The sequence below is a fragment of the Hypomesus transpacificus genome, chromosome 3 (assembly GCF_021917145.1).
Source record: "Hypomesus transpacificus isolate Combined female chromosome 3, fHypTra1, whole genome shotgun sequence".
Classification (NCBI taxonomy): domain Eukaryota; kingdom Metazoa; phylum Chordata; class Actinopteri; order Osmeriformes; family Osmeridae; genus Hypomesus; species Hypomesus transpacificus.
Window position 1 is genome coordinate 5,569,771 of NC_061062.1, and position 14,249 is coordinate 5,584,019.

At 47.0% G+C, this 14,249-nt stretch overlaps 1 protein-coding gene across 2 annotated transcripts; it reads right to left on the reverse strand.

Annotated features, from left to right (window-relative positions):
- Positions 1 to 312: 312 nt before the first annotated feature.
- gng2 (guanine nucleotide binding protein (G protein), gamma 2) lies at positions 313 to 12,001 on the reverse strand. Of its 2 annotated transcripts, XM_047047073.1 has the most exons (5): positions 11,932 to 12,001; positions 11,435 to 11,515; positions 5,244 to 5,318; positions 1,452 to 1,566; positions 313 to 1,324 (listed from the first exon to the last, which is right to left on the reverse strand). In XM_047047073.1, the coding sequence occupies exons 4-5, from the start codon at positions 1,536 to 1,538 to the stop codon at positions 1,196 to 1,198; spliced, it is 216 nt and encodes a 71-aa protein (XP_046903029.1). In that variant the 5' UTR covers positions 1,539 to 1,566; positions 5,244 to 5,318; positions 11,435 to 11,515; positions 11,932 to 12,001; the 3' UTR covers positions 313 to 1,195. The 2 variants fall into 2 exon arrangements, with proteins under 2 accessions (XP_046903029.1, XP_046903019.1); XM_047047063.1 differs by lacking the exon at positions 11,932 to 12,001 and having other exon boundaries at positions 11,435 to 11,565.
- Positions 12,002 to 14,249: the final 2,248 nt, after the last annotated feature.

Here is a 14,249-nt window from a genome sequence, read left to right on the forward strand (position 1 = left end):
TCAAAACTTAAAATCTATATAAATAGACTTTTTATTATTTATATTTTTGCTGTTGTTGCGCCCTTAGGCTCAGTAAAAATAATTCTGCCATACATTTTGTGAAGGTGAGTAGAAATTGTCATGGATCAATGATTTACTCATGTTGACGTGCATTTTCTCCCTCTATTTTGTCCCTGCAGAGGTTCTGAGATGTAACATAATTTTATGAATGGCTACCCTCTGGGCTCCTGGTCATTAGAGTGTTGGTTGCTTCAGTTTTTAGAAGAGCTCCAAACCATAGTTTTGGAGTATCTGAGAGACATCCTTGTTGAGTCCAGCTTAGTCATGATTATTTTAATATTTTTGGCACTTCCAGATAGTCTGCCTTATTCATACAATATCCACATTAAAAAGAAAGAAATAAAAGTTTGTCAATTTTCATGCAATTAGTTATGATACCAACACAAACATCTAGAACACACAACACAGCACAGTTTACTTGCTAGTAGTTTTATACAAATAGTAAAAAGAGAGCTTGGATTTGAACGAAACAAATACTGCCACATGGCCTGATAGATATTCATGTACTGAAACAGTTTTTTTTTCTCTCAGAAAGGTATCTGTAAAGAGTATCACGGAATAAAACGTTCAAATTTGCTGTTAAAAAAGCTTTCACCATTCTATTAAAGTAAAAAAAAGTGAATACAGCCTTTTCAATTGTCACACACAGTAATAGAAAGCTATCTAAGTTCTACAGCTTAACGCTAAGAGGAACATAAAACAAATAACAACCCTCCCAAAGTAAAAACATTCAAACAAACAGGTATGGTGAGGCAGTGAGCCCAGGCAACCATCAAACTGAACATTTGGAAGTTCCAAAAGAACCACAAAACTTTTTTTTTAGTTTTTCATTTTCCATATACTTATATATATATATACTTTTGAACCCAACCTGAAGACTCAGTTGATTGGTTGTCCATCAAGTGTCCGGATCGCAACCTCGGCTCACCTGACTATACAAATCCGTACAACATACTGCACACCTTTCAACACCAATCAACCCCCTGGAAATGGTAACATGTTACTCTGTGGCTTTAAGTACACTCTTAAGGTGCCTTTTGACAAAAGAGGGATTTCCTCATGGCCTCCTGCTAGAAGAACGTGTTGAGCGTCCGTGGCCGCAGAGCAGGCAGCCTGTTGAAGGGCCGGCCCTCTTTTACAGGATGGCGCAGAAGAACTTCTTCTCTCTGAACGGGTTCTCAGAGGCTGGTACGGGGGACAGCAGTGGGTCTTCTTTGGCGTGAGCTTCGCAGTAAGACATTAGATCTGCTGCTGCTTTCGACACCTGTGGACAACGGAACACGCAAGGAGACGCATACAAAAACAAACCCACAAATAAAGACAGTTAGCCAACACTTAAGGTGTATCTGTGGCCTCTTGTTGCGATGTGATTGAATGTGAATTCTGCTCACCTTTATCCTGTCGATGTTGGCCTCCATCTTCAGCTGCTCCACCAGTTTCCTGGCTTGTGCAATGCTGGCTGTGTTGTTGCTTGCCATCAGGCTGGTTAGTAGAGCCTTGTGTAGCCTGTGAAGTATAGACAAATACAAAGTTGAATTTCCAACAAACACACATGCATTCATTCACACACACACACACACACACACATACATACACACACACATACACACAGACACTGACATGCATGCACACACGGATGCACGCCCGTCCACGCACATGCACTGTCCACACACGCAGGCACGCACACACACACACACAGACACACACACACACACAGACATGCATGCATACACGGATGCACGCCCGTCCACGCACATGCACCGTCCACACACCCACACACGCATGCACGCACACACAGACACACGCAGGCATATTATTTATGGTGGCAGTTGCTAGGCAGCCTGTGACAGTGAGGGGGAGGGGGAGAAGTGTGAAGAGCGACTCAGAGGATCTGGCTCTGGCCATTGTTAGTGTTTGCAGCTGATCCAAACAGTGTTCCGTGTGTGTTCTGATAAGAGCTGCCACTGTTTGCTGACCACATAGGAAGCACGCCAAGGTCAAGGGGTCATATTTCACATGGATGTGTTCTCTGTAAGGTACATAGAATACAGGAGCCTGATGTCAATATCTGCTCACTATGCCGGATAAGATTATGTTCGATTATGATCCCTGAGGAAATCTGTTATTTTATGCAGGCCATAAACTATAGAAGCTCAAAACTTAGTGAGTAAATGCAACAGCTGTCCTTTGTTTTTCAGCAAGACTCATGTGTCTGGTTGGTGTTTAAGGTCATGGTTGTTGGTGTTATGGCATCCACACAGTGTTGACGTGTGTGTGTGTGTGTATGCAGACGTTGAGGTCTACACAGATGCTGAATGTATGTAACGTGAACAGGCCTGGTATACAACCACCAGCCACCAACAACATCAATACAGTGTGTATCACATTCAGCAGACCCGGCTGGCTCATCACCACATCGACACTGCATCCTCCTCATCTTAGAGAGCAATCCATCTCCTACCCTGACGCAGAAGGTTACACACGCTAAAATACGAAAGCTACGCCTCACCCCTCGAACAGACAGTTTCCAAGTCACACATAACATGTGTTACGTAGCCAGCACTATATAAGATCATACTCAGAAGGTCTGTGTCTCAAGTTTTTGCCAGCCTCGGTATGACTGCTTGAACTGTGGTTAATCCTATCCGCCTCCCTGCCTCTCCACCCCACTGATGACCCCTCCCCCCCTATAACCTCCCCTTCCCCCCAAGTACCCATGCACTGTGGAGTGAGCCAGTGTGTCGGAGACTGATCTCAGTGTGGCGCCCGAGCTTGAATATTGATGTCCCGCCGTGGCACACCTGTCCACCCAGAGCCCTCAAAGAGGACACCTCCACAGGAAGCCTGGAGCTACTGCTGCTGGCGTTTACACAGTCACATCCTGCCCACCCTGGTCCACCTCAGCGGCGAGATCCGTCCTCACTCCCTAACCAATAACCGCTCCCGGCATCATGAGGTCTGATGGCGTTGCTGGTCCCTAGTGCCTGCAGAGCCATATTTACACCCCAGCATGGACAGCGTGAACATCAGCTACCACCTGTCTGTCACTTTGAACTGGGTTAACAAGCACGGAGACAGAAGTGAGGACACCACAATCGTTATCCCCTCACTGTCCTCTAAACTCTGAAGTAAATGTTCAATGTAAAACAGATCATGAGCTGGGAGCGTCTTCTTGTGGTAGGGTAGCTAGCTCCAGACTTCAGCTGTGAAGTCGTCTTAAGTTTAAGGTAGTGTAGGCGGTTTAATATTGGCCAAACGACCAAAACGAATTACCCTATGTTCGAAGGAAGAGGGGAAACTGAACAGTGTATTAACATTAACAAAATAATGCCAATATGAATGGAAATTGCAGTTATTTGACTACGGGTCAAATCAGAGCAAGAATGGTCAAAGTAAGGTTAAATGAAATAAACATTTAACATTTAAACAATAACATTACAAATGAATGAAATCAATTACAAGGCAAACATGTTACAAAATGAAGGTTAAGTCTTACCTACTCTACCATAAATATTGTAAACCAGAGATAGAAAGCAAGAGTTGAGGAAGGAGAAGGAGTAGGACAAGCCAGAGCTGAGGAGAAGGTCTCAGGAGATCAAGAATCCACAGAACAATGATTCACAATTCCTTTTATACCAAAGAACATCTAATCACACCACATCTTGACCCTTACCTATCAACATATGACTAGCAATGCGACAGTAAGTTACGCAATGAGGTGTGAGAGCCATCAAGTAGAGACTCCGTCCAGCAACTCATATGATGGGTGGGAGCAGGGTGACACCCAGCCTTACAGTAGCTAGCTCCAGACTTCAACTGTGTAACTGACAACAGGCTGAGCCGGTCACCTATCATGGTTTATTTATCAATCACGCACAGTGCACTTCCACTACATAACCTGCTGCTTAGTGCTGCTCCCTGCTAACATGACATGACACATTTACAAACCAGCCCTCAAAATGATTAATATATGCACTTTTTGTATACTGAATGATGCTTCTATCCAGAGAAATCCAAAACGCATGCTTCTCTGACAAGGCGGTTGCACTGACATCCAGTTGAACCAGTCAGGTTCTCTCCCTGTCCTCCACCAGCCCTTCCACTGTGACTGGGTCCAAACCAAACACGAGCTGGTTAAAAGCCTCCCTCAAAGTGAATGCAATGAAGAAGACATGACAAGTCGGATTTATAACTGGCGTACTGTAAGCAGACTAAGTTGTATCAACAGCACAGCATAAACTGTGAATTTTACAGGCCCACACTTAGGCCTAGAGCCCTGGCATTTCTCATACGTAGAACAACTTCACCTTATAGGGACAGCATCAGTCTTAATAAACACTCACAGGAACTATTCTAGGCTATGCAAACCTGTTCAGAATCTGCTGTCGGAACTGAACCTGTCGAGTGGGTGGTTGTAGAAATGTGCCCTTGTTGAAATAGGGCACAGAGCAAGTACAAGGGCATAATTGACAACTCTGCCACAACTTCCCCCTCCTCCCTGAAATGTCTGCCTTCAGAACGAGGCCACAATATAATATATATTAGTGTCTCCCACTCTCCAGGGAATGTCAAAACAGGCCAGTGTATCAGAGACCTATTGATAAGCATGCCCCTGTTCAAGGTTTCTGGGGTGTCACTGAGAAAATGTAGTTCCACATTCCTTGCAGATGATATTCATCTAGATACACAAGGAGTAGCCTACTTAGTGTCAGACTGTGTAACATCCAACTGTGAGGGATGTGGTGAAACGGTTGCATGAATTGATGACGAAAGTAACAGTGAGAGTGATTAGACGAGGTGAGGCGTGTGGTTGGTTCCTTCGGAAGCCTCCTGAACTGTCTGCACTCTAAATATCTTCTTCAAAGCTAGCGCATGGGTGTTAGCCCGGCCGATAACCATGGCATCGCCATGGACACTGATAGCTGTGACATTCTAACTGAGGCGTTCCTTATCTGCAACAGGAAATCACTTTGTGGGCAACTGTTACACACTGACTGGACCTTGTCCTGTTATGCTGCCAGCCTTATATCTCTTGAAAAATAAACAAAGTATGAAATCATCATGGTTTATACTCAGTGTACAAGTGTCACCTCTCTGACGAGCCACTATACATTTCTGAATGGTGAAAGCAGAGCTTGACCCCCTCTGGTTCATCCAGCCCACTCTACTCTGTGTTGTCTTACCTTCTTTGCTTTCTCTCCCGCTCACTGCCCGGCTGTCTGCCTTCTGTTCCCTCTGCAGCGTGGGTCTGACCAGGTCTGTGGAGACAGAGAGGGAGAAAGAGGGAAGAGGGAAAGAGAGAGGGATCAAGAGAGGGAGCAAGAGAGAGGGAGCAAGAGATAAATAAAAGAGAGAACGGAAGAGAAGGAAAGTGAACAGAAAGAACAAAGTAAAAAGAGAGAGAGGGAGAAAAAGAGAGGGCAGACCATTCAGAAGACAGGCACAAGTAGTGCAGTGTGATTCTAGTTCTTTTGCATTCCAGTTAAATGACACTGAGGCTCTCTCTCTCTCTCATTCTCTCTCTCATTCTCTCTCTCATTCTCTCTCTCATTCTCATTCTCTCTCTCTCTCTCTCTCTCTCTCTCTCTCTCTCTCTCTCTCTCTCTCTCTCTCTCTCTCTCTCTCTCTCTCTCTCTCTCTCGTTCTCTCTCTCCTCTCATCTGATCACTAGACGTCAGAATGTCACAACTCTCCTTCCACACGTGCTCTGAGGCTTTTGAAAGGATTGGGTACTGTCTCAAGGTACTGTAACGACACACACGCTGAATAGAACAAATCAGCTCTGTTGTAGATTCTGTTCAGCAGCTTTCCTGTTTAAACACATTGGGCCCCAAAATTCAACCCCTCGGACCTCTCCTCTCCATTCCCTTCCCTCTCTCTCTTCTCTCTCTTTGTTTGGGATACTCTCACTCACTCTCTCTCTCACTCTCTCTCTCCCCCCTCCCCATTGTCTCTCTCTCTCTCTCTCTCGCTCCCTCTTTCTCTCTTTCTCTGTCTCTATTCCTCTTTCTCCAGCAGATTCATTCTTCATGCGTCTGTGACTGCGTTTTCTGCTGCTTCTGATAAATGGGCCAATTACTCTGCAAGAGCAGATCTGCAGTGGAAGGGAATTCTGTATCCGTAAATCAACTCGGCGTGGAAATGCAGGGGCAACCTCCCAAGCCTCGGCCACGAGAACATTCTAGAAGCGCTTATCCCCCTGGAAACAACAATGGATACCAGAGTGTGCAGTGTTACATCATCATTACAGAGCCCTTTGATGTTTCTGAGGCTATGAGCCTATTACTGTGTGTAAGCTGTTTATTCTTCTCAGTAACCCTAGAATGTGTTGTGCTTGGAGTGTCACACTGCACAACAGAATAGTGAGAAATGTGATCTCTGTTGACTTGCGCATTCTGTGTAGTCTGAGGTCAAGAGGAACCATGTTTCCATCAACTCCAGACCCCAGAGACAGGAAGAACATCTGCACTTCCTTTGGGACTAATGAAGCAAACTGAATGGCTACTAAGATTTTTAATCAGATCCATTAGAGTTAATGAAGCAGTTGAACATGGTCAGGTCTGGTGTGATGCTGGAAGGTGACTGAGGGACTCCTGAGGATAGCAGACTAACCTCATGAACAATCTCTTGTGGAATATGTGAAGTGTGACAGAGAGAGAGAGAGAGAGAGAGAGAGAGAGAGAGAGAGAGAGAGAGAGAGAGAGAGAGAGAATAGGTGTATCTGAAGAAAAGTTTCAGAAAATATATACCGAGCGATAGAGACAGGGAGAGATAAAGATAGATATAGACCGAAAGAGAGAGATAGTGAGAGAAAAAGAAAGAAAGACAGACAGGGAGAACTTGGATTTGTCTATAGTGGTGTGATCACGTTGTTATGGGCACTGTTGTTGTTGTTGATGACTCTGTTGCAGGCGTCATCACTGCCGAGTCACGCGTCTGAGTGGAGCAGCAGGTCTGGGTCGAGGACATGATCTATGAGGAACATGACCAGTGATCCAGATCTCCCCCGCGCTCCTACCTTCTGCTCGCTGCCCTCCCCCTGCCCTCTTCTTCTCCTCCCCTCCTGTTCTCTCCCCCTTCTCCTCTTATTCTCAATTCCTCGTCTCCTCTCCTCCCCATCTCCTCTTCTCTCATCCCCTCCTCTCGTCCTCCTCCTCCAACAAACACAGGTGTTTAGTGACGATAAAAAGGCTCCCAGCATGATTCATCCTGTCACAGGCCTAATAAATCAATGATTCACTCATTTGGCTTAGCCCTGTGTGTCTGGCCCCCCTCCCCCTCTCCCACACACCCCCACCCCATCCCATCCCCTGTTACCGAGCTCTGAGTGCAGTTTGTTCCCCTCAGGTTTGAATGCCTCTCTACACAAGTAATCTGGTAACCGACTCTGGATGGCTGGCTCCAGGTGAATTTGACTGAGTGACTCTGACTCTGGGTTGACTCTGGGTCTTAATAATTAATTGCTTAATTTTTACGTTGATATGAGTGTCTCTGACTGAGGGTGATTACAGAAAGCACCAAAGGAGAGATCCTGTGGAGAAAACATAATTCCTAGCCTGTCGAGAATAACGCTCTCACACTCCCACACAAACTAGAAAAGTAATCTCTCTTTATCTCTTTATTTGTCTCTCTTTTGTTCTTTCTCTTTCCCTCCCTCCGTCTGATAGTCTGATATACAGAGCCACGCACACGCACACACACACCCACACTTACAATAACAGTGTTACTACATTAACACCAGCGTGGTTCCCGGTTTCGATGGCGTGTGCTATCCAGGGCAGGCATCCATGGAGAGGAGGGAACGGGGACAGGAGGCGGCTGCTGCCCTCCGCCATGCCCAGGGTGTCAAATCAGAGCGTGGTAATTAAAACCCTGTCCCTGGCTGAACCATCTGGCCCTGGGAGAAGGAATGATTATGCCAGCAGGGTCTACTGGGAAGGGGGGCTGGGACCCCCACTCAGAGCTAATAGAGGCCAAGCCTATAGATACACTTAAATACACATACACACAATCACACACTATGCAATTGCACACACACCACTTCAAACCAACCCCTCTCCCCCCCACAAAAACATCTCACACACCCACACATTTGCCTACACACACATACAGAATACTGTTCCTGACTGAGGGACTGTGACAGAGGTGACACAGGAAGCTAAACCAGCAACACAACAGGAAACAGGAAGCACACAATTATACTTATGTTGTGTTTTATTGTTTGTATGATATTATTCAGACTACAGATTTCTGTCACTCTCAAGCACTGAAACCCTAAGCCACAACAACCCCCCCACACACACCTTCACTCATTTACTCATCCCCCATCATCCTTCAAAAACTAAATATTAAAATAGAACATGTAACAGGCAGTCTCTTCTCTCTCTCTCTCTCTCTCTCTCTCTCTCTCTCTCTCTCTCTCTCTCTCTCTCTCTCTCTCTCTCTCTCACTCTCTGCCTCCTCGTCTCCCTGTTTTCATGTCCAGCTGATGGCTGAAGGATGAGATCCTCGCCCGGCGGCTCCCTCACAGCCAGGCCACCACCCCCGTCATCATTAGATTAGCCCAGACATCTGTGCCATCCCCGGCCCACACAGCCTGTTCCTCCTGGCCTCCCTGCTGGAGCCCGTGCACCCAGGACCCAAAGGGCAGGGTGCAGGAGGCAGAGAGTTGGAGGCAGAGGGTAATAGCCCAGAACATGGGTTCAGATCTATTCAGATATCTATGCTGGTGGTCTGGGGTCCAATGGAGAGTATGTCAATTCAATACACTTTATTAATCCCAAAATAATCCCACACCGATCCCATCCTGATCTGATATAGACCTACCACAAACAGTTTAGATGTTAGGCTGAACGGCTAGCAGGGATCTCCTTTGTCTTCGGTATCCAATTTTGACAAATAATGTCACAAAAGGCGTTACTTCAAAACCTTAACCCTCGGAGAAGAATATAAAAGAATATCCTCCAAAAGACAAACTCAGTATGTGGAGGGCCTCCTAGGTTAGAAGCAAAGGCTCATGGGTAATCAATTACCTTGTCGGAACCGTATGTATTGAACTAAGAGTTACTCCAGACCATGTACAGTCTATGAATGGGACAAGATCAAATTACTAATAAAGTGCAGTTAGTATGTTGGGAGAGTGGAGTGTCCTTCTGTTTAAAGCATGCACTGGAGAGTGGAATTGGCCTTGCAATGGCTAGGTTGACCAGGCACGGGTCACAGGAAGTAGACTTCAAACCTCACTACCTGTTTTAGCTTTGACATTACTCTTAGTTACCAGTGAAGTGAACATACCAAAAAGATTAAGAGATTGTCAACTGCTGTCGAAATGATTGATTTGATCTTAGCTATTGCATGACCAGTGTACGTTGATGTGCGTTTGTGAAGTCTGGGTTGAGGCATGGAGGTTGTGATGGTTGTGATAGCATTAATCTTTCTGCCAGGTTTCTGCCCCAGCCTCTGCTCTGTGTTCTTAACTTAGTGCAAGTTAGCATAGTCTCTGCTCTGAGAGAAGCTAGTGTGTTAGCATAGCCTCTGTTCTGAGGAAAGCTAGAGTGAGTTAGCATAGACTTGACTGAGGAGAAGCTAATATGAGTTAGCATAGACTTGACTGAGGGAAGCTAGTATGGTTTAGCATATAGCCTCTGCTCTGAGCGGAAGCTTGTGCGTTAGCATAGCCTTGACTGAGTATGAATAAACCTAGCTTCCTCTGGAGTCCATCACTCAGCCAAGTATAACAGCAGACTGGTACAAATATCACAAACACCAGGGCTTGTTTAGATTCTTCTGTAGCAGGCTCTGACTCTGGTGTCCTCACTCTGTTCAAGATATTCGCCAAAGGAATCCTCAAACGGATGCACCAAGTATACTCAGTTTCATCAGTTTCCCTCAGAAAAAAACTGGACTTGTCACTGATGTAATTTGAAGACCAGCTAGCGCTGTTGTTTGAGATGCTATTTACAATTACATTTTTTCAATTGTTTGTTCAAGTTTTATGAAGCTTCTCAATTGTTCCAGATCTACTACTGATTCCAGAGTCCGAGGACACACACCAGAACTCTGAGCAGATTTGTTTGCCTGTTCTTGCTCAATTTTATTTTGCACAAACACACTCACACACTCATGCATGCCCACCCCTTAACTCTCTCACACACACTCTATTGTGTGATGGTAAGTGTGATATATATGTTGGGTGTCTATGGTCTGTGTTGACATTTAGAGTGCCATTGTTCCAGTTTCAACAGCTACGTGTGTTCAACTAGATGTGGCGTTGCAGCCAACACAGCAGAACATGCCAACCCCTTTCTGTCTGCTATTCTGCTTATCTGTGTGGCTGCCCGTCTGTCTGCCTGTCTCCCACCTTGCATGTCTTCTTGTCTCCCTGTATTCCTGTCTCCCTGCCTGCCTGCCTGTCTGTCTGCCCATCTGTCTCCAATCAGCAACAGGGCCACATCGCTGCACTGTGTCACGAGAGCTAAACAAACTGGCGCTCAGCTCTTGTATAATGTACATTTTTTATGTGATACACTCGTCCATTGATGTTCACCGAAAGACCCACATGATCGTGTCAGTGAGCGAGTGAACACGATGTTAACCATTAGAACAACCACAGAATGTATTTTAACATGGTTGACTGGTGAGTGTGTGTAAGTGTGTGTGTGAGTGTACTCGCATCTCCATGTGAAGGTGTGTCTCCATCTATATCTGAATCTTTTTCACTCGGTATGCACTTCTGAAACACAGCTCCACAAACCAACATGACCAACATAGCCAGCAAACCCTGCTTGAAGAGCTTGTGAGATTGACCTGAACTGATGGACGACAGGGTGGCCACGAAAGATAAAAACCTTAGAGAATCTGGAGGGATTCCTCTCTCATTCTCCCTGCTCTGTTCTCTCCCTTCTTCAGGATCAGTCCTGTCTCTTCCGTTAAATTCCCTTCCCTTTTCTTTTGCCTCCCTTCCCCCAGTTTCTCTCCATCTCTCATCCCCCACTCATGCAAATGTTCCCCCTAAACAGATGCTCTTAATTCCTCTGGCTCCACATTACAGACCCTGCTCTGAAAGAGAGGAGGAGAGGAGAGGAGGAGGGGGAGAAGATTCCATTCGCTCATTCCCTCATATATACACACACAGAAGGACTGGGGAGAAAAAAGAGAGAGACAGAGATCTGACGGTCCAGACCTCAGAACCAGAAGGTTGAGAACCATGTTCTAGAAGGTTCTAGGATGTGGATCAGCTTCCATCCTGCACCGTTGACAAAATGACAGCTCAGGGGCGTCCTCTGACTGAATCACACCCTGCTCGGCTCTCCACACACACAAGACAGACCATAATATGCAACAGAGGAAAATGGAAGCTGTGGTTAAGGCTTACCTCTGTCTGTGTGTGCTCCTCTGGCGACGCCAAAGACATCCAGTCTGGTGGAGTAGTGTCCGCACGTTCTCTCTCTCTCTCCTACACCCTCATGTACACACACACACACACAGTCAGTCAGGCGCGCGCATATACACCCTCTCTCTCTCTCTCTCTTAGTGCCTTCCTCCGGCTCTCTCTGCTCGCTGCTCCAGCTGACAGACTCCCTCCCTGCTGCTCTCAGTCTCCTCCCTTCAGCCAGCACAAACGTTCAGGCTACAAGAAGCTACCAGGCACCCCCCTCCCTCCCTCCCTGCCTCCCTGCCTCCCTGCCTCCCTCCATGCCTCCCTCCCTGCCCGCTCCTCTCTCTCCCCTCTCTTTATAAGAGGCATGACTGTGTCTCTGAACACCCATTGTTAACACTCGAACCTCTGAGCTTGGACCCGAACCCAACCCCGGTCCTTATGTTCTGAGCATGGGATTGAATCTCACTGAAGCTTGTGGACCTTTCACTCACCTAGAGTTTCCTACTCCCCTCTCTGGGCTTTGGACCGGACTTCTGGGTGTGCATCAGAGCCCGGTACGCTTGCTCAAAGAGCCATGAGCACAGACTTCCTGTCGCCCTGACCCCCCCCCCCCCCCCCCCCCCCCCCCCCCCCCCCCAACAGAGACATGCGCAATGTCACTCGTGCCCCCTGTGTGAGCTGAGCTCCTGTAATCAAAGGCTCTAATCTTCCGACCACTCACGTATTAAAGCCGAAGATTAAAGAACAAGAAACGGGGCATCCCAAAGCTGAATCATACACAGCTACGCCACACACGTGTCCGTCTCTTTCTTCTTCTTTCTCTTTCTTTCTCAATGTAGTTCATCCATACCAAACATTTCTCATTCTCTCTCTGTATTCTACGTTTCTGTGAATCACCTTTCCCCTGCTCTGCTCCATTCATGCAGATGTTACACTGCATGATGTGCCAGTGCACATGCAGGGAAAGAAGGAGAGAGGGAGGGAAAGAGAGAGAGAGATATAGAGGGAAAGAGAGGAGCTGACAGAAACGATGAAAGAGCAATAGAGAGAGAAAGGGGGAGTAAGTGAGTCATAATTCCGCCAGCAGAAAACACAGAAATGTGTGCATGGCGGAGACAGAGATGAAGAGAGGCTGACAGAGAATGGAGAGATGACGTGGAGCGAGAGGGGGAGAAAGGGACAGAGAGAAAGGACCCAGGGAGACAGAGAACTCAGGGCAAGAGAAAGATACAGAGAGGGAGAGAGTGGGACAGAGAAGGTGAAAGGATCAAGAGGGAGAGAGTTTCAGAGAGGAGAGAGAGGAACAGAAAGAAAGAAAGATTGAGCGAAAGAGACCACAGACAGACAGACAAAGACAAGGAGAGTAGGAAAGTGCATCCGTCCTGCTGCTGCTGGGCCAGAGATACATCAGGATTATTTGTTTATGTGTAATCAGATTATCAGATTTATCAAGGGATCGCCGGATCATCTCTGAACCTTGTTTTGGTGTCACTAAGGATGTTTTAGTTAATGAGCTTGTTTAATGAGCACTATGGCTTATCCCTCTCGAGGATGGGAGCAACATCTCCAGCACATTGCCTGGTCAGATGCTATGCTGTCATGTCGCTACAGTAGCTAGTCTATGTTTTACAGAGAGGAACACAGAGGAAGATGGGGGTTGGGGGGGGGGGGGTGTTCTACATTCAGAGGGGTGAGAAGAGGTCTGTAAAATGACTGAATGACCTGCTGTCTGGGATGTGTTTAGGGTGGGGTTAGCATGAGGGACAGTGGGAGGAGGGGGGGGGGGGGCAGAGAGAGGCATGGGGAGGCAGCGAGAGAAGAGGGGGAGGCGTGAGGTAGGGGGGAGCAGGGAAATTCAGGAGAAGGTGCGGGAGGTAGAAGGGGAGGGCAGGGAGAGGAAGGGAAGGGGAGGCTGGGAGAGGCAGGGTGAGAGGAAGGGGGAAGCAGGGAGAGGATTTCAATTCTGATTTGCAACCATCTGGCTCCTCCAGCAGCTGCCCATCCTGCCCCAATGCCCCCTGGGATTAGAGAGAGGTCACACTGCTGGAGACATGTCACCAAGTCACCTCACTGGAGATAAACGACAAGACACGCACACACACACTCACACCAGCACCCTGCCCCCCCCCACTTCCACTCACCACACACACACCTTACTTGCTCTGCCCTCTCCTCCTCTGTTATGGGAAGGCAGTCCAGGAGTTGTGCTTGGACGTGGGTCTCAGTTGGCACTGCTGCTCTTCCTGCGTCATGACGCTCCCTCTGTGATGATGGAGTAAACTATTTGATAAAAAATACTTCACCCAAACATAATTTGACATAGTCTGTGATACATGCAAGCATCCATTCAACATCTCATCACCACATTTGTGATATTGGCTGAATTTTGATTAGAGAGAAATAACATGAATTACAATTGTATTTTTATTTTCAAATATCCTTGACAATAGGCAAAGGGATACACTACAATGTAGCCTGCGTATGTACGTGGTTTGTGCGGCTATGGGCGTGTGTGTAGGTGAGAGAGAGAAGGAGAGAAAGAATGGATTTCCCCTCTGTGTTGCCATGGTGACGGTAGTGGATGGTGGATGAGTGATTTCCTGTACAGCTGTGTAGCTCGGAGGGAGAGAGGGGCGTACGAGGGAGGCGAGCGAGGAACCGCATTTATGTCAGAGGATAGTGGGGAGGAGCTCAGTGGGGAGGAGCTCCTTAGAAAATGTAATAAAAAGACGCTCTAGTTCTGTAGTCTAGATTTTCTTTCACACTTCAGTGGCATGTTTTTGCATCTGCGACATTTCAAGTCCAGGTG